This window comes from Pipra filicauda, unplaced genomic scaffold, assembly GCF_003945595.2.
Source record: "Pipra filicauda isolate LSUMZ 115617 unplaced genomic scaffold, ASM394559v2 scaffold3_size10097308_pilon, whole genome shotgun sequence".
In the NCBI taxonomy this organism is placed as follows: Eukaryota; Metazoa; Chordata; class Aves; order Passeriformes; family Pipridae; genus Pipra; species Pipra filicauda.
This window is the reverse complement of record NW_024104532.1, coordinates 7,654,673-7,681,886: the sequence shown is the minus strand read 5'-3', so window position 1 is coordinate 7,681,886 and position 27,214 is coordinate 7,654,673. Positions and strand designations below refer to the sequence as shown.

Below are 27,214 nucleotides of genomic sequence, written 5' to 3'. Positions count from 1 at the left end.
ATCACTTATAGAATATACTCTGAGAAAAGCTGCCTTTCAAAGAAACCTCTTTAAAGAAAGGTTTTTCAAAATCTTCATTTTTTTTTGCCTTAAAGAACATGTACCTTCCCCGTGCTGGGTCAGCAAATGAAGTCAAAGTAAGTATTTTCTTTAAAAAGAAAAAAAAGAAGTTTGATAATTGGTTCACTTTGGTGGAAAAATACGCGGCATACAGAGAAATTCATGTATTACCAGGAGATTGTAAAATATTCCAGATATTCAGAGATGTCAGAACTATTCTTAAGCTTTTGACATATCCTAGCAGGAAGTATAGAAGTTTCTATTCATCTTAAAATACAGCATTCAAAAAGGACTCCTCGGCTTTAAATAAATCCTGTAATGTTTGAATGCTCTCTCAGATCCACTGAAGGACTTTACAGATCGATTGACTAATGAATATCCAGGGCAAGTACTGAGCTATAACACATTTCTATCTGAACCAGGGAAAATCTAAGACAAATGAGTAGCTCAAACATGCATTGGACCTGTCATTTTAGCCAAGACACTGAACATCTGTTTTGAAGATCTTCAGAGAATAAGCTGGCACAAAAATACTAAACCTATTCTGAATTACTTTGTACAAATATTATTACTGAGATGTTAGAAAAACAGAGTTTAAAAGGGGAATTTTATTCCTTAGGTTACATGTAAACACCTTAGGAAAAGCACACCAGAAGTAATGCCAGACTAGGATGTTTCAGGTAATGTCAGTCATGTCATCCTTCATGACTTTATGCCAAAACTTCCAAATGCTGCACCAAAGTAGCACCCACAGCAAAGAGAAATTTCGGTTGGTTTGGCACATTTGTCAAAAATTAACCTGGAAAGCTTATTTCAAAACATGCAAACAATGACAAAGTTTTTATTCTCAGAGCTGAACTTCCACCAACATTCCTATTTAATAGTTTGCCTATTAAATGCTTTATTCACACCAGCTTAGGTAGGTATTGATACTTCAGCCATCAGCTTCTTCATGAAGCATGAGAAAAACAAATCAGAACAGAAAGACAATAAAATAGCGCAGCAACCCCAAGAACTGTTTCAGACCTCTGAGCTCTGAACATGGTTTTTGTTATTAGCCTCTCACTGAGGAACCATCAGAATCAAAGATGGTAGCAGTGCAACTTGGCCTTACACTTACACAGATTTTCAAAACCCAGTAATATACGACGAGGCAGCTGCTAAAAACAGCTGCTGTGAGCAGTTCCAGTGCCATGGTGAAACCAAACACTCTGCAATAAGTCAAACACATTTAGCTTTACTAAAAGAAGAGACAAAATATTGAGGAATATATCTGCGATTGCTTAAAAAAAAGAATATATGTCAAGCTTTTTTATAATAGAAAAACAGCAACAACAAAAAAATCTCTAAAGACTATTTGTTTTAAGCATGTTTATTTCCTACAGAATTTAATCCCATCAAAACACCTACTCAATTTAGAATAAATTTACATGTATAAATTCCTAGATGTCTGCAGCTGGAAACTGCAAGCATAAAATGCAATGAACAGTATTTCCTACTATATGAACCACATTTTTACCCATATAATGTTAATGTGGAAAGTGAGAACATCTACCAAGTCTTAATCTGGATCTGCTTGCCACATTATCTCAAATTTCATCTCAATAGAAGAACTGTTCAATCAAAAAGAATCATCATACTGACCTACTCTCTAAAGAAATTTGCTTTTCAAACTCAACAAAAGCAGGAAAATAAGGACTTATTGCTCATATTATCTAACCAAAAACCTTACTTTGGCTCTCTAAGATTATTCATTTAGACACAACAACACAGACTAGCAGGGGAAAAATAATAATGAAAAAAACCCAAACCTGAGTCTTTCAATTCAGTTACCAACAATTTGCACTCCCCTTCATAAACAGGGCAGATAAGAACACATTAAGAGCAGGAGGAGGATGAACAGTTGTCAAATCAATAATCAAGAGAAAAAGGCCAGCATGAAATGCTGAATAATGACCTGGAAACTAAAATGAGGCACTTGAGCTGAAGCATCAATCATCCAGATAGGGAAAGGTAATATTTAGATGACTCCTGTGCTCTAAGGCAGAACAAACCACGTGGAAAGTGGCTCCAGTGGCTCAAACGTTCCAGCTGCAGTTTGATGTGTTATCTTAGGTAAACACCTATGAGCAAAGAAAGACCCTACAGGAACAGAGATTACCTCTGAAAATAGAACTGGGTGTTTGACAGACCAAGCACAGTGCAAACACTCCCAAATGCCTGTACACAAATGTGAGAGAAACAAGGGATTAGACGAGGGTTTAATTATCGATACTAATTATTAGATAGTTTGATCTAAAGGTGAGGACAGACACTGACTGCTGGCAGAACGCTTGCAACAACATGATATCAAGTACACGAAATGACCTTTCACTGAAAGATTTCCACAAACAAATGTGATAACCTAAAGTTCCCTGAGTCACAACATTAGATATGTGTAGCAGAGAACTATCACACACCATTAACAGGTACATGTATCAATCAGTAGAGTTTCTACAATTAAATATGTACTAGATACTTTACCTTCATGCCTCAAATTTGCCTACACCTTACCTGATACAAACCACATCTGATTCTTCAACTGAAAGTAAACCAAGTCCTTTAATTTTAAAAGCCATTACTAATTGTTGACTGAGTACCAATTTAACCAAGCCATTTGGTTGAGTTAACCAGATGGTTAAACACCGTTCCTATGAAGCCATGTTCACTAATAGTTTCAACACAGAGATTTATAATTTACTGAGAGAAGCAAATACCTGAGAGTAAAACTATGTGCATGTACAGTGCAAAGGCACATTCACAGGTTTTTCAACTAAAAAACATTTAAATGTCTTATTCATTAATCTATTGACATAACAGGTATTTAAAGCAAGGACCATTTTATAAAAGAAGAGATTATTTCCCCTTGCTTACAAGTTCACACAGGCAGGTAATTTCAAATATTAGTTCCAGGGACTCGATGCTGCAATAACATATTGTAGCCAATTCCAGAAGTAATTAGATGGGTTTCCTCCTTTCAGTTTTTATGGTGGATGGTAAGCAGTGACAAAATGAAGTCAGAGGAACCAGCATTCCCATTCCCACAGCAGTTAGGCACAGGAATGGAATTCCAAGGCAGCTGGCTAATAATTAATGCATGTTGGTCCTATGGGTTTTTACCATAACAGGGTTTTATTAATCTTTTCAGTACAGGTAATGTGTTAAAGACAGACAAATTTAGGTGAAAATGCCACTAGTATCCCAAAATTAACCTAGGAAACAGAATAGAAAGTTGGCATATTGGCTGCCCCCAAGATCCATGCCAAAGACACCATCTGGTTAAGGGTCACTAGCACTTGTGTCTGTCAGCTGTTTAGACCAGCAAATCTTGGTTTGCCTAATTTACAAATTCCAAAAGTCCCAGAAAAGCTGAGAAAAGAAAGAACTTCCTAATTTAACACAAAACACTTGAAATAATGGTAAAATAGTATCCATTCTCCTACAGTTCTTTCACTCCAACTCCTTGTAACACTGGTATATTTTAACAAGGGAGAGAGACTCTTTACCCAAAGAAACCAGCTCTGCCTTTAAACATACCTTGCCTTGGAAACTCATCCGACTCTCTGTGAACCAGGTCAGAAACTCGATTTCCATAGTGCATCCTGGTGTCATGATCATAGGCCTTCAGTGTCTCGCTCGAGCTGTAGGACTTCTGGGTTGGGACTCTGCAGTCCTCACTGTCCAGGGAAGAGCTCGTGTAGCGACACTCCTTCCCACACCGGCCCCGCGTCAGGGAACGGTGTCTTCTGTCTTTTATATCCATTATTCTGAGTCAGGAAAGCCACTCTTTTATTTGGGGTCAGTCACTGTCACCTAAAAGCATGAAAGGATAACAAAAGTGAGCAATGCTGCTGCCACATTTTGGTTCATTCTACTCTCCCTGACTTGTCCTTGAAGGACAACGCAGCACAGACGGAGAAGAAAGGGAAGATCCACATGATACATCCTTAGAAATTGAAATAATTGACCTGAATGGGTGGGGAGAAAAAAAATGAAACGCTTTAAGAGAATTGCATTCTATCTAAATTATCATCCCATTGAAGAGTTTAAAAAATAATGATAAAACAAAACCAGTGTCATCTTTTGATTTTTGAATGAGCCCTGGTAACAAAACAACTGACAGAATTATATTTGTTCCTGTTATGCAACAGTACAAAGAAAAGCAGACTCAAACCAGCCTTAATTATTTCTCTTCTTCCTGCAGGAGGGCTTGCAATTAAGACTGAAGCATGCTGGAGAGTTGCATAGAGGAGATTATTCCTATTCATCCTTAATGCATTACAAAGCTGTACGTTATCCCTTAACGTGTTCACAAGCAGCAGCAACTAATTTTATTGCTCCTGGTTAACATAATTCAAGGTCCTGCTCTCAACAAAAGGTTGGGCTGGGTATCTCCAGAGGTCCTTTCCAGCCTTGACATATCTGCATAGTTATGATTCTCTGAGCACGCTTTGGGAATTGGCTGCTCTTGTGCACCACAGAACATGACTGGATGTGCCTCTTCACAACCCCTCAAGATGACCAGTTTATGCATTTCAGCAGTTGGAAATTGTCTAAATCTCTTCCTGCTCACTGGACCAGAAAGAGAGATAGTTTCTTACAGTCTTCTTACACTCTACTTAATTAGGACACCCTTACTGTCGATATAGACTTTAATATATTCATAGTTAGCATGCATAAACTTCAAAATGAAAGATACTGTAGAAAGCAAGAAATACAGTAAGCACAAGCACCCTAACCACTGGGGTACTAATTATTTTGAGTTGGTATTAGTATGTATGTCTTTCTCTCATGGCATACTATGCCCAGGTCTGTGCAAGTCCTGAGAAATCCTCATGACAAAACTTTTTGCTGGAAATGAAATCTTCCCACGTAAAAAATACTCAGATTTGCTAACAAGTAACAACTGGAACACAACCTCTTGCTTTTCCACATGTGGCTAAGGAGGTGAAGAAATGGTTTTGGCAAATTTAGCTGGGATAGTTGAAGACCTTCACCTTGTCCCTGTCCCCTCCCAGGCCAGGTTGCCACTCACAAGCCCACCCAGTAGAACAGGGCCAGGTCCTGCACATCAGCTCCACCCAGGACAGAAGCTTTACTTAAACCCTCAAAGCTCTTCAGCATCTCCTTCTGCCACCTCTGCCACTAAAGGAGCAAACACCAGCCAAAAGTGATAAAATTATGGGAGGCAGCCATGTCTTTCATTGTGGTAGTTGTTTGCACCTGCAGCAGAAGAGGTCAGAACACGGGCATAAGTATTGGCTAAATCACTGCTGGTTGGCTGGAACAGATTAGGGCCCTCAGAGAGAATAAATGTGCTTGGCCAGAGGAGCTGGTGACCTAGAGAAAAGGTTTCTTGGTTTCCTTTAGATTCTGACATTTAGACTTCTTGTGGTTTTGGGGTTTGTGGTGGTTTTTTTTTCTTTCTTTCTTTCTCTATTTTAAAGAAGAAAGTTAAGTACCCACGAGAAACAGCTGCTTTAAGCCACCCACAGGTACTCTGCAATCTGGGAGCAATAAGAAGTGTAAACACGCTTACTTTTTTTCTCCTTTTTCACTTATTTTTAACATTTCAGAGGGGAAAAAAAGTCACAACACACAGAAAAGCCAAAACAAAATTAGAGACATTCAGCACTTAAAACTGACAGGGTTAGTTTTATAATTTCAGATTAAAGAGAAAGGAAGAGTCAATACACATTCCTGTTGCTCACCTCTCTGAACATCTAATGGCTAAACTGACTACTCTATATCTGGATTGTTCTGTAATATTTATTAAGCTGTAATTTGGTCCTGTAATATTTATTAAACTGTAAAGCACATTAACTGTAAAGCACATTAACACTGGTGGCACAAACACTTGCTTTCATTTAGATTAACAATGCCTGGCTCTTTGATCCCAGTTCAGTAGTCCCTCATGAAATTCAGATATCAATTTATTACAATTATGAACGCAGAAACAAATAAATATATTACAGCATTGAGCAAAAACTGCCAATGACTCTCTGGATGTCTTCATGCTATTATTGAATACAAAAGCCTGTTATTCCATACCAATTCCATACTGTCTGTGAGGTCAGCAAACAAACAGCTTTTTGGTTTTGTGTCTCTGAAAGAACATTTAATTCCTCGTTACTAGAGTTAAAAGAAGGATTTACTATGACCAAGATAAAACTTGTGAGTATTTCCAGGATATGAACTCATTAAAGCATCTTCTCAGGTGGACAAGAGTTTTTGAAACTGTTCCCTCAATAAATATTCTTTTGCAGAGTTTTTTGCAATTACTCTCCAAATACCAAAATAAACAGAAATGGTAAGACAATGCTCTACTGCTGATCATGCCAGGAAATATTCCTCAGTCACCCACATGTGCAGAACGTGAGATGCAATGTCTGCACTGTTTCTACCATACCAAGTCTAACAGGTTAACACAAGAAAATAAATGTAAAAATATGATAAATATGTCCCGAGAGGTTTACTTTGACTTTTCTTAGGGAAAATCTTGTTACAAGAAGCAGGCCTCATAATAATTTGATGAATAATTTGATTTTAATAATGCCAGACCATTAAAAATTTCTTGAACTTTACTAAATTTTAGGGGATGCTTAAAAACACTGTAAATAAATTTTAAAAAATTATATTTTTATTCAATTACATATTCATATTTATTACAGCACATTTTTTTTCTGAATTTTTTATTACTTGAGGACAACTCCCAAGCATCTGAGACTAAATACATCTCCCTAAATGCAACAAAATATTCTCATTCTTCTCTCCTCTTCACCTGGGCTTTGGGGATTTCTATGAACTCAAAGCAGTCAGGCAAAAAGCAGTTCCCACAGCATCATCCAATAACCATTCTCAAAATTCAGACAACAATATCACCATACACTGCTTAAAATACGATGAAGTGAAGTTGTAACACACTCCTAGAAAATCTGTTTCACTTTTTTTTCATACTTATCTTTTTCAGATGAAATACTGATTCAACTCAATTCTAAAGCCCTTCCCTGTTAGACAGTGAAATCTTTCTGTGATGTTTTCCTGGGAAGGTAAGGTGTGATAGCTTTGGTTAAGAGAGAACAACGGTGAGATTCAACTGGAGTTCAGAACTCCTGATACTCTTGGAGTTGCTTGTCTCAGGGGCTCTCTATGAACGGTTTATTTTGAGTAATTGACCTAAATAGTAACTGGTTTGATAATTTCTTTTGTTTCAAAGGATTTAACTAATACTGCTCATTCTGACCCACTTACACCACAGAGTGCAACCACTAAGAACTGACTTTAAATGTTTTTCTCATCTATCTTTGGTTTCATTATCTCAGAAGCACTAATAAGAGCTCCACCTGTGAGTGAGGTATTTACTCAGAAAATACTTACTGCTGATTTATAATGGCCTGCTACAGAGTTGGTCAAGCTTCACAGGAGTGTAATCTCAGCTGATCTGAGCCTTCCACTAACAGTCAACCTACAGCAATAAATGGCACGTGCTGTATTTGCTGCTGACGTGCTGAGATCCTGTGTGCTGCTACTGCACGTGTCTAATACACTTCCAACTCAGTATTCACCCAATATTACATTTATTGTGCTTATATGAAGACCATTTCCCTGGACACAACTACAGCAGTGGTAATGGCAGCATAAGAGGGGTAGTCCAAGGGCATGGAAATACTCTGACCTACAGGGAGAAGAGGGGTGGGAGGGAGGAAAAGAGAGAGGAGCTGAGAAGTGAAAACCTGTTTTTTTTCTTTAGGGGTTTTAAAATCTTGATCACATCTTCTGTTAGCACAGTCAAATCAACAGGAGGTAAGGAGGGAGGGAGGGCCCAAAATGAATTTTAATGGCTTGGCGAAGCTTATGCCAAAACTCTCTTCAAATTTCAAGTTGGTTCGTACACTTACCTAACTTAAGACATGTGCTTGTTTCCTGCATTTTCTAACGATCCTCACTCCATTACAGTGCACATGGCCATTAGAACTGCCACTCACAGCAGGCAGAGGGCAGGAATCGCTTGGAAGTTCAAGGGAAAACAAAGCCCTTTGCTGTGCCCCAAAATCACCTGGCACAGCTAGATCCAAACATTACAGTAGTGCACAGGGTATTGGAAACAGCCTTTTTTCCCCTCCTTTTTTTTTTTATTTAAAACAAGTAGTACATCATGTACCAACCTGTTCATTAAAAAAAAAAAGGTCTCTTAAAAGCCTGTACTCCTTTTCAGGAGCAGCAATCGAAAAAAGCTTGTGATTCAGAGATTCAAACGCTGTTGATTATTTTATGCAAAGGCTGTTTCTGAAATGAGAAAATGCATTCATTCAGCTTTGGTGCAGTACAAATTTTCAGGCAAAAATTAAAACAGTTATTTAAATGCTGTGGGTTTTGATGATTTTAATATTAGTGAAAAAGTACGTCTCTATTTCCGCATCCCCTCTGCCTTTTTTTTAAAAAAGGCAATAAATAAAATGCAATTTTAAAAACAAATACTACTATAATATGTACACTTTGTTAGATGAAATAATGCTGGTGACAAATACACTAGTTTTGATTTGCACCAAAAGTCAAAGTATATTTAGACAGTCTGTTGGGTGTAATAATGCGACCTCATTTTTCACTGATAAATTGTTAGTCTGATTTTTCGTATTCCTATTTTTTTCCTCTCCAAATACTGAATTTTCCATTTAGGGTGCCACTCTACATATGTGTTAAAAATTAGATGTGTTAATTATGACACGGGAAATAGCTATTTCAGAACAGTTGTGATAAGTGATTCAAGTTAAGTAATAGAAGCCATACAGTGCTTATAGGCATTCTGTGTTGGGCTTTACTTCAGAGAACCCCTGCTTTTTAATTTTTTTTTTCCTTTTAATAAATAAAAGCTATAAGAAGTATTAGCAGACTAAGGACAATCAAAATGGTACACACAACAATAAAATCAAGCACTGTGCCAAATCTTTTTCTCATATATGTATTTTTATCTATTTAAACATACATATTTTTATTTCCAGACTATCTTCTGAGATTTCTGTACTCCAGGAACTTACAAATCCCAAAGCTGTTTAAATCTATTATGAAAATAACATCCCATTAAGAAAATAACATGCCATCAAGAACAGATGAAAAGCCCAGGAGCTACAAGACCGTTTTCTAAGAGTCAGTCTCACATCATTCACTGGCTGCTAAGGATTAACCCCTTATTTTTCCCTGTGTGCTGGGCCATGAACCAACCAAGTCTTCATGTTCATCTGCTACAAACTGAGTGGTTCTCCCCCCTCTGAGAGCATGAGAAACAGCAAACTTCACAAACACATGGGAAAGGTTCCAGAGCAGGAAGAAAATTACTGGCATTTAAGCCTCCATTATGCAAAACCAAGGTAGTGCTTTGACAGCCCACATCGTAAATTTACTTGATTTTTCTTGAAAAGTTATGCTAAATTCACGGAAATATTATTTGGATCATCCACAAATGAGTAGCTGATCATCAAAAGAGAGCATCAACTATCATGCTGATTCCCATCCCAGAGGCTACACCAGCCATTAGGAGTAGATTGGGTCACAGTGACCAGAAAGGTGCCCATGCTTTGGAAAAGCTCCTTTTTCAGAGAAGGGCTAAAAACCCTGCAAAGCAGCACTAAGCAGAACCTTACTAGTTATGCAAATGATGCTGAAATGACATCTTTTCTACCTAGATACACAGAGGCAAAACAGTACAAGAATTTGAAGGCCAAGTAAAGAAACGAATCTTCGTGTATTCTGCTGTTTTTCAAGCATGTGTAGTTTTCCAGTTTTTCCTGCTGGAGAGTGTTCTTCCTTCTTTTTGGAATGAGGCACTGAGATTCCCACCATTCAAAAAACATTCCCCCACACCAAAAAATCTCAAAAAACCAAAAAAAACCCACAAACAAACAAACAAACAAAAACCCCAAAACAAAACAACAAACAAACTAACAAAAACTTTTACCCAGGGATAACATACTTCCACTCCTAATGAGCAATGAGAGCTAAATCTGTACTATCCTTATTCTACCCAAAAGGTCAAACACCATAAGGGTAAGAGTCTCACCTGAGGTCACACAGTAAGTCTGCTGCACACTGGAAACCTCAAGTCCCAGCTCTCAGTTTCCTGCTCTCAGAAGAATTTTTATCTGCATACTCCTATCATTCTATGCAGTCAGATGAAAAAAAAAAAAAGCAAACAAAAAAACCAAAACAAAAAGTCACCACAGAACAATACAAGCCAAGGTCTCTATTAATATAAATACTTAAAATCAGTATAGCTGAACAAGTTCACAAAATAGATTTAAAGATCAAATATGAACCAGTCACTTCAAAAGACTAAGTTTGCTAGAAATAATTGCCTAGAGAACACTATTAGTCTTCTACTGCCTAGAAGGAATAAACAATAATATTATCTACTGCTAAAATGTTGTTAACGAAGAAAGGTAGAATAATTTATCACTGTATAATTAAGACAATGCAGTTAAGAATGCTTTAACGATTCTGTATAATAGTTTCCTATCACTGGAGAATACTTTTGAAACAGGGAATAATCGTCTAAATAATTTTTGATTAAGTCCTTGATCAAACTGATCAACATTTAGGGAAATGAGATAGATCTAAATGCCCATACAAGGAGTGACAACTTGCTTTATTTAATTGTCCATTGGTGATGCACTTTTTTGATTCTAATCCTGGGGTAGAATGCTGTCTTTAATTAAGCTAATGGGATTTTTAACCTTACTAGCAATGGAGCCAAGACATCAAGATGGTTGGAGCACAAATTGTGCTCCAGCCATTCCCCCTCTTTTGCTTTCACCAACACTTGGTTCATTTAATTATTTGCCAGAATTTTCCAGGGTTCTGTCCTCTTGTCAGGCTGCTTTGTCTTTCCATTTTCTTAAAAACCCTATTTATGCCCATAGTTTCAGTTATGAATTTGAATGCTGCTCATTTCCACAAGCCTTTTTCTAGACCCAGGCTAATCCATCAGCTGTCCCTGGGAGCTCCTGGGCATGGTGCTTCCACATCAGACTCCAGGGGGTTGATGGAGGACTGTGCTATCAAGTCAGAGAAATGTAACTGTACTTCTCTTTGCACCCAAACAGGTTCAGTGTCAAGAATTTGAAGACAGTTCCTTCCTAATTCTTTTCCACTTCCTTATGTTAAAACATTCTGTGATTCTACACCCGTTGGGCACCTTCATTCCTGCTGGCAACAGCAAAAGCTGTACCACTGGGAGAAAGATCAGCCAAAAGAAACCCCTTTGGAATGCACCTTTCATTTCTTGTTTACTCTTAACAGATGAACAGACGGTTAAGGGGGAACTTTTCCAGGATCTGAGATCCAGCAAAGCTCCCGTGCCCATCTCCTCAGAGGATGCTACTACAAGATGATCACACTGCTGAAGAAGTTTCTTAGCTATTTTCAAACCTCTCCAAGACTATTCTCAGAACTCATCAAATGTAGTAATCATGCAAGCAGTTATGAGTTTAGGTACTTTACTTATCACTTCAGTTGAGAACACCACCTGCTTTTGACTCTACACTTACATCATTCTCTCTCATTCTGTCCAAGAAACACTTCCTTTCTTTCTTTAAAGCTTCCATGGAACCTCTCCTACTTCAATCTGATACTAACATTTTCATATGCTCATTAGCAAGATACTTTAATATGCTTTCTCCCTGCTAGCAGTGTCAACCTACGAAAATATCCTTTGAAGAAGGCTTTACTAGAGACTATTTTTAAGGCTATATAAACTTGGGATAATAAAATTCAACAATATTTTAAAATACCTAACAGCAGAATGCCAATAAAGCTATTTCCAATTACACAAGTAAATAATCCACTCAGCTAGTGCCTGATACACCCCCCATATTAAAGGAAAAAAAAAAAGGAAAAAAAAGAAAGAAAAAAAAAAGAAAAAAAGGAAAACAGTCTTTTTGTTTGTGTAAACTGGTAGCCTTACTCCTTGGGAGTTCTTTGCCTTTGTAAACACACAGATTTTATCAGAAATAACACCTTCCTAAAGTGATTCTTTGTTTTAAAGGTTCAAGGTAAGCTAAGAAAATGTTAAAAGAAAAAAGAAATAGGAATGGAAGACAACAGAACATCATGATAAGGCACACAAAATGGATGACAATACAGCTCAACAGCTTCCATACAAGTATTTTCTGAAGCATTTTAAATCCTAGATTGCCTCAGCCAGCAATGAAACTTTGCATAATAAAGTAAGAAGGATGCACTCTAAGTTTCTCAACTAACAAGTGTTGTTCCATCTTCCAATAAAGGAAAACAAAGTGCTTTATAGATAGTAATTAAAGCTTGCAATGATGGAGAAAATGAATATAACTATTTTTAAAAAATGACAAACTGTAACTCAAAATCTCTGAAGTGAATTTACAGTGTCCACAGAGTAAGAGGTTGGCAGGGACAGAACTGAGGTCCTGTCACCCTGAAAGCTGGTCCACCCAAACTGCAGTGCAAGGTTTGCTTGCCTGTTATCACAGCAGAAGAGGGCAGAGAGAGTTCCCTTCATTAAAGGTAAACTTTTGAATAATTAAGAAAAATAAACTTCTAGGAAATCAACCTGTCCAAGATCACAAAAAGCAGAAAATACCTCATAATACTGTACAGCCATTACCACATCCTCTGTTCCATCTCCAAATCACGAAGGAGGAGGCCACATGCTTCAGCAGACATGTTATCTACCTCAGCATTTAGGGCAGCACATGTCATCTAATGTTTACTCTCACACTGCAACTTCCTTCTGCAGAATTCTTGGATAGGACCATCATTTTGCTTACTATCCTCTAGCTGTGTCTCCAAAGAAAGCCTGGCATTTGCTGGTGGATAAGAGCTTTCTTCTGTGTCACACTGTCAGCAGCCACTGCTCACATGCTGAGTTGTCAGGGAGAAGCCCATCCTGGCTCCTCTGCTGCCACACTTCCCAACCCTGTACAGGAGCTTCATCCAACAGCCAGCAGGAGGTCCCTGAAGGCACCTGGAGGCAGCAAGGGCTTAAGCTGTACCAGCACAGAGCATGGGAGCTCACTGGGGATACTCTCAGATGAGCTACTGCACGAGAAATGCAAGCAACCATTTCCCACCCACCGTGCGGCAGTTCCACAAAGCAAGAGTCACAAGGAAGTAACAAGTTAAAACACGCTCTTAAAACTTCAAGGAATCTTTACAAAACCCGTTTTGTCCTTCCTTTCCATTGCCCTTTCACAGACTGAACAATAACCAAGCTGCAATGTCTGATTTCTTCTCGAGACTAAGCTCCCTGCACTAAAGCCAGCCCCCACAATTTTGCCATCTGGTGCCTGGATTGCCGTGCATCCAGCACAGAGATCCCTACATTCTTCAACTGCCATGGTCAAACTTCCCAGGCAAAAGCATCAGTACCCTGTGAAAAGGAGAGAGATCAAACCTAAGGGAACCTGGCAAGTAATATTTAAAGCAAATTTAAACCAAATGTTGTTTCACCTACCACATTTAGCTATATCGCTGAATCTTGCAAAATAAAATTTATCACTTCAATGGAGACACTTGATTTGAACTAAGTATTTATTGTATCTGTACAGCTATACAGACATCCTGATCTACATTCACAGTATATGGAATGCATAGTGTTTTAAAATTGCTTATTCTCCAAAGGTATTGGAATTGATAAAGTTTATAGCTCTGTTTTTCAAAACAGAAAATTAACTGGAGGTCCAAAACTTAGTTGATTCTTTTTCTAAGGATTAGACATTATGTACAGAAACAAAATTAATAACTCAGTTTAACAAAAATTACATTCTGAAACTAGACTTCTCTGCAGTTATAACCAACTTGTTAAAAGTTAAACATAAGCCTTAAAATGCCCTCTTTGTTCCAGTGCTGTATTACCCACCTGGGTAAATGATTTTTTAATATCATTCTTTTTAACAGAACTTTACAGATGGCAACAATATTGCATTGAGTTCTTCTCCCACAAAACAAGAAAGATGTTCACAAATTGGAGCAAGTCCAGGGAAGGATGCCAGTGTCTCAAGGGACTGGAGCATGTGATCCATGGGGAAAGATGAAGGAACTGGGCTTGCTTAACCTGTGCAGGGATGGCCAGCAGTGGCCTGGCTGTTCCTAAGAGGCTATGAAGAAGGAGCCAGGGGCTTTACTGAGGGGAACCAAAGGGGAGTGAGAAACCACCAGTGCCAACTGAAGTACTGGAAGTTCTGAACAGAAATAAAGTGGGTAAAAACCACTATGGGAACAAATAGGCACTGGAGAGGTTGCTGCAGGGGCTGGCGGATTTTGCTCATATTCAAGACTCAACTACCCAAAGCCCTTAGCAACCTAGTCTCAGTTTAGCACTGAAGCTTGGATTAGGTGAGCTCCAGAGGCCTTTTCCAGCATTAATGGCCTGTGACTATGATAGTCTTAATTTAGGAAAAGTTCCATAGTAGTAAAAAAGTTAAAAAAAAAAAAAAAAGCCAACACAACTATTTATTTCAGAAACAAGCCTGTAAAGTGAACACATGATGCAAGCTCTGTAAGCTGAGCACAAAGGCTTAAAAAGCCAGAGCTTTATAAAATAAAAAAATCATCTAATCTTGTAGGTTTAAAGCTGAGTTCAAAGTCTGAATGGCACAATAAGGCAGAGGTTGCATTCTGCCTGCAGACATGTGCAGCCTGCAGAGGGCCAGCAAACATCTCTGCTGTGGGGTCCCTGCTACAGCCACACTGACAACACAGAAATGGAAAGCCAGAGAAAAATGGATGGGCTTTGTTGCTTCTTCAGTTTCACAGTACAGACCATTGAGGGAACAGCAACTGCCTGAAATACAGTTCTAGAGTGAAGAAATTCTACAGGAACTAAAAAGCACAATTTAACAAAAGTAAGAAGCACAAGCTCTATCACAATTCCCAAGACACTACTGCAAGCTCACAAGTTTCCAAACATGTCATTTGGCAGTGTTGACTTTGAAACAGTCCCTTAAAAATGTGAAAACAAAGCCAAAAGAAAACAACTCTGCCATATGTTATAATGACAGTACCGTAACTCTAAAGAAAACAACACATGAGAAGGAACTGTAACCTCTAACACCCACCTCTCCACCAGTCAGAGCCACATTCCCATGTCATGTAAATCAATACAAAGCTATTCTTTTTCCACTGAAGATTTTGTCTCTTGTTTGGCAGCCCAGCAAGCATGGCATTCACCTGGGCCTATCCTATAGAGATGTGGCCAGTGACCACCTCGAGCTCTGCACGTGTGATACTCAGATATATGGTACACTATTCTGTCTGAAAAACTATACACTAGTAAAACAGAATAAAAAAAATTAGAGCTAAAGTTGTTACAGTGATTTACCAATCAAATCCTTCCATTTCTATTTCCACTGCTGAATATGGTACGTGAACCCACAACCCCACAGAAGTCAGTGGTGGTTGCTCTTTCTGTGCAATCCCATCTGCTAAACTGCAAAAGGCTTGTTGATTTTAGCCAATATACTGGGCTGGAGGGGCCACTTAATGTCTCCTTTCTGCTGTATTTAATTCAAAGCAGGGGCCATTCTCTGAATGTTCTTGGCTAGAACACAAGCTACTAGGGCTGGGTATAGAGACAGAACAGTAGCCCAGCAGAAACTGTGAAGGAAGGAATACTTAAACTCATTACATGAACTAGTGCTGGTAGTTCTTGAGATGTGCAGAGTCAGTAAAGTGTCCTAATAAATCATCTCCTTTGTAACCTCTCTTTTTTGCAGTTATGTCTCAGATGAGCTCCTGTTCATGATGACAGGTCCAGAATTTTCATGTTCATGAACTTGTCCCCCAGACACACACATGTGGCTCTAGATGCACCTCATCCTGGACAAAGACTGCTCTAAGTAACATCCTACTGCCCCTTCCACCACTGATTTTACTGATGCTCCACCCTTTAAAGAGTTTCTCCCCATCTCAAAGAAAAGCGCAGCAATCCCCTGTTCTAATAAATGAAGTTACTGAGGCAGAGAAGAGCAAAGTGCAGAGCAGCCCTGCTATTTACAGCCTCCCTTGGTTGCAGTAGGTCATTCTGCCTTACAGGCAGTGGGGAAAAAAGAGTCTCCTATCTCTGTACCTCTTAGAGCAGGAAGGAAACTGAAACAAATACTATAAATGGTTTATTATCCTGAACTGAAATCAATAAACTATGAACAGTTGTAACCTAATTTACTAGCAAACAGAACTGAAAAGATATCTGACAAAGCTTTTCATATACATTAAGAGCCATCAGATTGTAATTTTAGGTCAATATCAAGACACACTATGACCTAAGTAAAATGATCCATATACCATTACCAATTTACTCAGTTGTCCAAATTACCTCAGTAAATTCTAACTTGCATGAAAACTTTTATGAATTATTAAAATTAAAAAGGCAAACAGTAAAGGAGAGAAGAAAAATCTTTTTCTTGATGCCATTGTCAGTGATATGCTCGTGTTGCTCTTCAAAAGCAGGTTCTGCACAAGCAGTGGTGGAAACTGTGACTGTGAGCTCCCAGAGGGGCCAGATCTGTGAGCTCTGTGGCCATGGAAGGTGGTCCTTGGGTACTGGCATGAGAACTCCAGGTACCTCAGAATTAAAGAGTTTTTTACACACCTTAGACCTCTCATACTTCCCAGAAACAGAGCCTCCTATCCAAAAAAGAGCAGGATTTAAAAGTGTATATTTGAGTATTTAGTCAGTGGCATAACTAAAGCCGCTTAAAGTGACATCTCTCATGGCACTGCCAGAAGGTTTCATGGAGGACAGAAATAATTGATTCTGAACAACACTAGTTCTGCCTTTTTAATAACAAAGAATAACAGGAGACACACAAGACTGTATGTGAACTCAGTGCATTAGGCAGCAAGTAAAAATCCCTCCTGTATTAGTGATTCAAACTGCTTCACTCCAGCAGCAGCAGCTCCCTGCACCATACAGCCAGCTTCCTATGGACAGGAGCTCTGTGCCTATACAAACAGCTAGAATTTAAAGCAGGAACAGAAAACAAGCATTTGTTCAATTAGACTGGGAAAAAAGCAAAGCAAAACAAAACAACAAACACCAGGGACTGTGAGTAAAACACTAGGCTGGTTTCAATTCTAACACCATTAAAGATACATGATCATTATTTTTTATTTCAGCTACCAAAAGAGCAAAGGATTTCCATTCACACCACTCAGCAGTCCCATTTCATGCCCATTTCCTGAGCAAAGTTAAAAGTTTGACAACCCCCAGACTGAGCAAGCACACTAAGAATTAACAACTGAGAGCAGAAGCAACAGGAGTCAAGCTTCAGCAATTTAACAAGACTGTCCAACTTCACACTTTGATTGAAAGGTAAGTTTTAGTCAAGATCTGATATATGTACACAACTTACAGATTCCCTTGCTTGAATTTTTGCACTGGGGATTCTTTTAAATAAACAAACATGCTATTTATTTATTCTGGCTATAAGTCCCTTTTCTCATTCTCATAAAAATATTGGCAAGAACAAACTGTTTGCATGAATCCTTGTTGGTTTAATACATTTTTTTAATGATTTAGTCTTATTTTTGAACTTCTGGTCAACTTTCAACTCCATTTTTTAATATTTAAGTAGTGTGATAGCATGGTCACAAACTAGAATAATAAAATGGAAAAAGAATAAAAAAGGCACTGGGAAAAGAAATACAATTCCTTAGGGACAGCATTCAGATTGGGCTTATCTCTGCAATTTGGAATTGGTGGTTATATTTATATATTACAAGATCTGCAGAGGAGACATTCTACAACACAATCTCAATGCCTAAGATTTGGGCAACTCCTCAAAACAGAGACCTGTAGTAACCTAAGTTGCAAATGAATTTTGGAAGTAGAATAACCTCTAACCAAAAAGAGTGATTTTTAAGCATAAAATAAACTAGTTATCTTATTTCCTACAAACATCTTCATGGGAATCTATATACTCACATAATATCTTGATGGAATCCTCAGTTTTCCTGTTGGATTGGCCTAAATTTTCAAACCTAATATCAATTCTAAAAGTTTAGATATTCTAGCCTGAACAAGCAATGTTTCTCCTCTGTCTTGCACTTGTGAAAAATATAGATATTTACCTTTTTTTTAAAGTCACTTATCCATCTGACATATTTTTATATTCAGTATAAAAAAAACTTACATGAGGCTGCTGGAATGTTTTCCAATAATCAAGACTACAGAATTAGAAAATGTCCCATTTAGAAACTGAGTTTTGAGTGATAAGAAGGAAATACAAACTGGTCCCTAGTGCCCTGCCTCCATTTAGGCTGCACTGATGTTAGTTCTGACACAGTGCAAGTGCCTCATCAGGCACATGGGTCAGATCAGGGCTTTGAACATACATGACTTAAAAATTGTGATTCAACATGAAATTGTGACATGTCAGTAATTAGATTTTTTAACTGAAGAATCAGAATTCTAAAAAGTTATTTCTTTATATACAGAGACTTGTCCATACCTCCTAAGAATTCCAGAACTCAGATAAGTCTAAGTCTGCTTACCTATGTAGAACCAGGCTAATCCTCACTTTGCGAAATAATATCATTTATAAGAAGGGCCAAAAGCATGCTCATTCCCTCTAAGAACTTAACTATGGAAAAGCAAGGTGTCACATCATTAAAAACACCCAGATTTTGTACTAAAACATACACATATTAGTTTCCCATTGCTCTGTTCAAGCTCCACAGTTAAACCAAACCTCTCAGACTCCAACAGAGCCTGGTGCAGTAATAACAGGCAAAGTAACAGCAATGGAAAAGCATTTGGGGGAGCAGAGAACTGTGCCCTACATCAGTGTGTGCAACAAAACAAGGAACACAGGAAGGGCCCAAACCAGATGCAATGGACAACCAGGTATTAAATTTGTAGGGCAGCAGGTAAAACTAAAAGATTTTTCAAAAAAATAAAATAAATAAAAATAAACGCGAGTATGGTGCACACATTTCACAGCATTGTACTGTAAATACTGTAAGATTTCCTTTTTCTGTTTGTAATCAGAACTTCATTAGCATTCTTTGGGTTTCAGCTGCTTGATTTTGACCCACTTTTGTATCTGAGCTTTTATAAGCTTCTTAATTTTGACTGTTCCCCAAACCCATCTGCATTTCTGGAAATTGTGCTCCTTATTTCTCCTGGTTTCACAAATTCTAGGTGGAGTTGCATTTGAAACAACCTACAATTCTCTTTATAAATGAATCCAGCACAGGGCAATAGCAGAGATTTGAAGAATTCGGCTATTCCTCATGTGCATTTCCAAAATTACTGAAAATTAATGAGTTTCTACTGTGTGAATTTATATGCAACTCTTTGAAGTAATCATTACTACCCAGGAAGAGCCAATTGAAGAAATGGGTTGATAAAAGCAAATAAGTAATACACTATCCCTATACCTGCTGTACCATTCAACAACACTTGTAACTGCAGCCCTGGATCCAAAATACAATAATAAAGCAAATTCCACGTCCAACAAGTAATGCTGACCAAAATTATGAATTTCTAAGTATGCTGAACATGCCTTAAAAAAGTGAAGTCTAAAGACTTTTCTTCCCTGGAAGGCAAGTCTTTTCTACCAAGACTCAATTCCCTTTTGTCCCAAAATAAATAAGATTTCACACACAATTGAGTTTATCTGCCTCAAATTGATTAAAACATTAAAATCAATCTTTAAAAAAAAAAAAAGTATAGTTAAACAATCTGATTATTTCTGCAAGTCTTGCAGGAACACAGATGTGCTGAATATGAAATTCACTGTTGAAAGGTAGTTTGGAAGGTATTAGGCATTACTAGGATGCTTTCAAAACATGTGCAGCCACTTACAGAAAGTATTCAGGTGCTTTACCCAGGTTGAAAGGAAGTGCCTTTTCACAGTATTAGTTTTATAATGAGTCTTTTTAAGCAAATTTCAAAGAATGTATAGTTCTCATAATTTAAACTGAATTCACTTATAATTCAGTATTTGACAGAGCTAATGCTTAATTGTTTCTAAGGAGCCTACGAATGAAAATATTTCTTTTCTTATTCAACAAACATTTAACTAAAATTATATTTTGCTCTGTTTTCACACTGAGGATTGAATTTGACACTAGAACAGAGAAAAGCAGCCTGTGCTAGTTAATGTCATTCTAATTATTGTACTCACAATGTTCCTTGTTTTATATTAGCAGGAATTTAATGAGACCTACATTTTGGAATATAACACTAATGCTGTAAAAGATCCTTTCTTCCAACAAATTCTGTTTCACCATCCAAGCAACTCCAAGAATTCCTGACCAGTGAGTTTACGCCAGCAGCATGAAGGCTTGAATCCAAATATGGACACAACTGCATGCCCCTAAAAGGCCACAACAGCAGGGGCACAGCTGTTTTAAGCTCTAGGTATCGTTAATAATGAGGCAAAAATTAGTGTTTCCTTTTTGAGTGCTTTAAATCGTACCTTTTCTTATATCAGATACCTGAAACTACTTTCTGTTTAACAGTTAATCACTTTTCAAATAATGTCATAATCTACTGTGTAGATCTTCAGAACCAGTTTTGTCTTCTTCACACAAAGATAATGGCGATTATCAGCTCTGCAGCTCCTACAAATCACCTCCGAGTTGATGGAGATAGGTTGATTTGCATCAGCTGAGAATTCTGCCAGTTTCTGCCCCAAGCTTCATCATTTTCAAAACTCTTTTTCAGTGAAAACACGAAGCTGCATGCCAGTAAAAGTTTTGGGTTTGGCAAAAATACGTTTGCATTAAAATGTAAATACACCATTTAAAATTTCAGTCAAACTCGGAGTACTCATCACATATCAGTTGATCCTAAATGTCTGGGCAACAGGGACCAATAAAATCTCCATGTCACTGGACACATATGCCACTGTCCCACAGTATCTGCAAACTCAGTTGTATGCACACTTTAAAATCTAAAAAGTGGAGAGTTATGAACTGTTGTGTTGCCTCACATATTGATCTAAGAGAAGAAACTTCTCAGGAAGGAGATCTGTATCACATCCCATCTACAACTCTATAAAAGGCCCCTCCACTTCTTAACCTTCAAACAGAACACAGCAAACCAGTGCTGATACCCCACCTCAGCGATGGAAAGTTCACCAGATTCCCTCTCTACAGGACACTTGTAGAGCACAGACAACTGAAATTAAAAATTAGGGCAGCTGGCAATTCTATTGGTATCAGTTTCATGCACGAGGCTTCCCAGCACTTGCTTCTTTTCCCAGGGAAGACCAGAGGAGGACAGAAGGGCGTTGGGACAACTGGACCACCCCAGCCAGCATCTTGTTTGTAACAGTGGCAGTGAGTAGAAACCCAGGGAAATGGAAGAAGAGAGGATGTAGGTCTCCCATGTCCCAACTCACAGTCTTTTTAGCTCATTTACTCAAAGTGATGTGAAGTAACTCAAGTTAAAAGTACTTTTCAGTCTCTTCTGAAGCCTGGGTTGATATTTTCCACCCTCACTCTGCTCACACACCCAGGCTCCCTGATGGATGAAGAACCACTTTCATGGGCTCATTTTAACCCATACTCCTCATGTGGGGACTGAACATGCTGGAAAATGGCATGGATTTTATTTTTTTAACGTAAAGTTTTAAAAATAAAAGAAGAAAATTAAGAAATCTTACACAATCTTAGGGGTTGGGCAAGGTGACCTCCAGAGATTCCTTTCAACCTCAACTGCTCTGTGATTCTGTGCTTTTTGTCTCTAAAATCGTATGTTCTTCTAAAAGACCATTATGAAAGACTGTCAGCAATTCCCTCTGTACATAGATGATGAAGAAAAAGTGAAAAAATAAGATGTAAGATTCGGAACCAGAACTCGTAGTGCTTCATCACAAAACTTGAAATGAGTTGCTTTAAAGTACTTCCCGGACCAGAACCAAGACCAGGCAACTTGGTGAATATTTGCATGTAAGCCTTAGCTTAGTTTCCTTTTGAATCAAAGGTTTTGCTCCTCATTTCCCCTTACACGTGACATACACTTCTTTTTCATTATGAAACATAAGAAGATGGGAGAATAAATTCCACAGACAGGGCGGATGGAATGAGAAACTATGCAGTAATTTATAATGGACTAATCAAATAGCATGGATCATGTTTTAAAACCTCCCCTAGACCTCCAAAAGGCAATTATAGCAGAGGAGTTTTCAGTTACACCTGACTGAGATGGAAAGGTCTGTGTACATGAAATATTAAAAACAAACTCACTATAAATAACTTCTAACTGAAGCACAGCCCCAGTGACAACTAACATTTTTTTCTTCCTTTTTCTCTCGTTTTTGCCCCTTGACATAGCAGTGTGAAGACTGTAAAAGAAAAGATGGAATATATATCTATAGAATGACCTAAAATTTTCCAATTCTCCTGGTGTTACCATTGAGGGAAATGCACAGGCATGTTTGTGGCCATTACCTTCACATTCCAGTTTCTTTACTGCATCAACAAATACAACTGACCAGAAAACAGAGCAGTGTTAACTACAATACAGTCCTGCTAAGTAAATTGCAATAAGATATTTGATTTGTAATACTATAAAAAGAAGAGTATTCTATATCTCTCCTAAAATATTTGTAAATTATATCACAGATTAAGAGGTGGCCCTAACCATCTGAGCACCACTTGATACATGCTTTATGTTAATGGACATTCTCTTGAGTAGCTGTGCTTGAATATGTTATAAAGAATAAAAGGAAACACCGTTTAGCAGTGTTTTTAAAACCCTGAGCAATTTCCATAATTTGTGACAGTCGGCAGATTTTGATGGTATCTCACATCGATTGTTATGTTTCAAGATGACAATCATTACACTGTTATCTGCAGTTGGAGCAGTGGAACCTAACCTCCCAATTAGGATGAAAAACCGCTCCAGTTGCAACCCCAGTAAGTCACAACAAGTCAATAATTATAATAAGAATTAATTTCAAAACCTCCACAAGGTTGTATTGGAAGTTATTCTGGCATGTCTATGGATTAACACTTGGTATTACATCCTATAGAGGACTCGTTAAATGCAGCATCAATTTAAATGTAATAATTTGGCATTTCTTGGAATTTTTAAAATATTTGTTACTTACTAAAAAATGAAATAAAATAGGACACAGCACTAACAGATTATTAAGGTAAAGTACCTTTTTGATTGGATGTGCTGACTTCACACTGCACTTGAGAGCAATATGAAGGATTACTTCACTATAGTAAAAACTAAAAGGATTTGTCACTAAGAAAGCTGGCATTTCCCTTGATCAAATATCTCAACAAATCTCACAAATTTCTAAACATAAAATATCTGGTTGCTGCCACGTACAGAATCAGTCATATCTTGATTACTGTGACCCTGTTTATTATGACCCCACAGATGTTTTTCCATTTAGGAACATGTAAATCTGGGGTATATGCACTAAAAAAAAAATGAGGAGATTTCTTCATTTTCCAGTTTCTGCTTGAATTTGAAGAACATCAACAATTCTAAATGCAACGTTTGATTTTTGAGAGCTGCTAAAACATTTACTAACATGGTAACATAGTAAGATTTATTAACATGGCATCCACCTAGACAAACTTGGAAACCATTAATATTTGCTATAATATAATTATACCTATTTAACAAAAAAAGCTTTTACTAGTCCCGTTTTCATTTGTCTGAGTTAAAAAGCTTTTAACATTAATATTTGAGGTTTACCATGTAAGAAACATTTTTTTTTGATTTTTTTTTTTTTTTTAGCCTGGGCATTTATACTCTGATAACAAGGTTGGACAGAAAAATGAATTTCAGTAAAAGGCCGAGAGTGATGCAGCTGTAACTCTGTGAAGCTGCTCCAAGCTGGGAGCTGATGCTAGGTGGCAGTCCTGTGTAATTAAACACAAACCATTCCTTCCCTGCATCTGATTCACTCCGGGCATTTTTCACAACAACCAATTCGAACGTTTGGAATAATAATTTAAACAACAAACGGATCTCTCGTTTCCTTTTACTTTTACCTCCTGAGAACTTTATTCCTTATGCATAAAAAGCCTCCAAATTAAATTTCCTATCCATAAACCTCTGTTTTAGCACAGCTCTCAAAAGAGGAGCCAGACTTTGTTTTCATCCTACAGTACTACACTCCTATTTCTGGTACTGCACAATTTCTAACTCCTGTGTAGGTTCTGACCTCACTTTTCTCTGCATCTCAGAAACAGAATTACCTCGTGTTTGAGGTGTGTACTTTTAAAGCCTCTTTTAGTCTCCAGATGTATTTGATTGAAGAGCTCACTTTAATCTGATCCTTTTAAATGCTACTGCTTTTAACAACTTCCATGTACACCACAGAGTAGTTGCAATTATTTGTAGCTGCTGCAGATAAACAAGGGTCACACATACTTTCCCAAACAGATTTTTGAGAATGTGTCTCACTTTGTACAATGTTTATTTCCAGAAGGAAAAACTTGTTCAGTTCACGCAGCCGCTTGCATTACAATTCAAAAAGGTTTCTTTCCCAAGCAAGGTAAGTCAGCCTGCTCCAAAAGCAGCCATGACAGAAAGCTGTTAGGGAAAGTTTCAGTACAGTGACAACTACAGTAAATATAATAACAAACCACATCAGTTATAGCCAACTTATTCAACGGTGGGAACTGCTTATATATTACACAGTGTATGTAACTAATACACTGAGGTTCCTTCCTCATTTAAACCACACCCAAATGGGGACACAGAGAAGCTCTTACTGTAATATTAATACAAGGACAACATACTTTTTTTACTGCAAAATTGTTAAGGACCTGAGAATCGCTGATTATGTATGAAGAGGTATCAAATCTCTTCCCAGATTTTACTAATGATGCACATACATTTACTGCATCCATTACGGAGTACTAGCTGGGACTGTACATACAGAGTCCCAACTCAATTAAAAAGCAGAGCAGTCAGTTAAGAGGCCTAAAAATCACAGCACTGAGACTTGGAAATGAAAGCAGAGGACACGTGGATGCTCCCTCACTATCCTAAATCAACCTGTCCAAAACTTCTTGAGTCCAGTTACAAACACATCTGAAGTCATTGCTTCTGTTGGGGCCCCATAGAACCAGTTTTCGTGTCTAACTGACCTTAACATTTATTTCTAGGAGGTTTACTGAATGTTCTAGAATGCATATCACACTGTTCCTTCTCTCCAGATTTGACCATCAGCCCACATTTGATTATCCAAAAATTCTGCTTATTTTGTGCTTTTCTAATGCAGAACATGAAGGCTCTGGTGTCCAATCATATCTAAAGAATCCTTTACAGTGGCAGAATCTGAGTGTTTCAAATGCACATATCAGTTGTTTCTGTTTCTACACCAGAGTGAAGAAACCAACTGTGTCACTGGAACACAGTAAGAGCTACTTAGGATGTCAACTTATCCAGAAGTTGCAGAAATGTTTAATATATAATCTGCAGAAATATTTAATAAGAGGGAGCAGTTCTATTTTGGTGTGTCTTACTAACATTTACATGCAACAATGTGAATTTCTGCAACTGTGGTTTGTCACTCAGTAACTTTAATGTCTGAATTCTTCTAAGGCACATGAGGACAGTTACAACAAAAAGTGGTTTGTAAACAACCCACACCTGCTGCAGAGCTGAGTCAGTCCTGGTGTTGTGCCACCCTGCTGAGCGAATGCTTGAGGAACCAAACTGCAGCTGTGAACGTTTTGCTTTAAAAACCCTTTTCCTCTCGCTGGTCAAACAGTAATTGTGGCCCCTGTGGCTCTGCAAGGACCAAGGCTCTTCATTTCAATCTAAATCATCTTAGGAAGAAACGGAACTCAGCTGAGGAACACTGGACTGCCTAGCTCCTACGTAAGTGAGAGCATTTCCTCTTCCCTTTTCACAGCTTTTCTAGATCTTTCCCACTGGATCATAATCACTTATTTTTTGCTAAAAGGTTAAAGCCTTTCTGGAAGTGACAGCAAGCCAACGTACTGTGGCTTTTATCACAATGCAACAGTTTATAATTGACTGCTTATGTAGTAATTGCTCTATTTATAGAGACTATTTGCATGAGAGAAGTGATTGACATCACCTGGTATCAATGATAGAGAGAGGGTTCATTTCACAATTATGACCTAAAGTTTCTACATAAATTATTTCCCCTTCCTAAGATGCTAATGTTTCACAGTCTTGGAAATATATCTATGAAATTAAATGCCAGCCTTATCATCTTTTCTACGTGAACTAATAAATATTACTATTCTTTCAAAATTACTTTTACAGTCTTTCTATAACTGTCTGAAAAAGACTCTTCCTAGTCACTTAGCACAGCAACATTTAGCAGTTTGGATCTCTGGTTTTTGAGCATCCGTGTTTCTAATGTTGCTTTTCCTGTAAGTATTCCACACATCCTTTAATTTTGATAGATAAAAGCTCTGGTGTACTATCAAGCACCAGCATTTGGATATTACAGAAAAAAGTAAAACAATTGACAAAGAAATTACAGATGGGGAGAAGATCCTCCCTGTCCTAAGTTCTGACTCTCCAGTGAAAGATGGAAAATGCAGCTGAGGGGAAAAAAAAAAGGTAAAAAACCTGTAAAAGTATTATAGCCATTCTCAGGAACACGGGTTTGTCCCATGGGAAAAGTAAAGCTGACAAAAAGTATTTCCAATTGTAACTAATAATCAGATTTATCTCTCATATCACTTCACTGAGGTCAAGTGAGACTAAACATTCATTGTGCAAGAAAACAAAATATTCACAGAAGGCTTATAAACTTGCAGTCTAATTCAGCTATTCATTAAAAGGATAATAAAGGCTATGGTCTTTGAATTATTATGAATATATTTCTTTTCCATGCTTTTGTTCTAGAACTGTAGCTTATAAATATTTTCAATGTAACACAAAGCCACATTTTATAGGAATGCCTCAAAATATTGTCTGTCCATCCTTCATTTGTTGAATTACTTCTTAAGAGATGAGAGTTTGAACATGATTACAATTAATTCCTGACAACACCTTCTTCTTCCTAGAGCCCAAGCCTATAAAGGAAAGAAAATACTCTGGTTTTATACAACACACTTGTTCTTCCACACCACAAAAGACACTTAGATTATTGGTAAGTAAATTATCAAAATAAAAATAAAA

The 27,214-nt window shown here is 37.7% G+C and overlaps 1 protein-coding gene across 13 annotated transcripts in view; it reads right to left on the bottom strand.

Annotated features, from left to right (window-relative positions):
- The window catches only part of TENM2 (teneurin transmembrane protein 2), a 1,087,321-nt gene that overhangs the window by 486,447 nt on the left and 573,660 nt on the right, over nucleotides 1-27,214 (bottom strand). For all 13 annotated transcript variants that reach the window (XM_039385212.1, XM_039385215.1, XM_039385216.1 and 10 more), the window contains one exon: nucleotides 3,637-3,912. In XM_039385212.1, coding sequence (XP_039241146.1) covers nucleotides 3,637-3,862 — 226 coding nt within the window. In that variant the 5' untranslated portion in view covers nucleotides 3,863-3,912. The remainder of the gene's footprint in view (nucleotides 1-3,636; nucleotides 3,913-27,214) is intronic.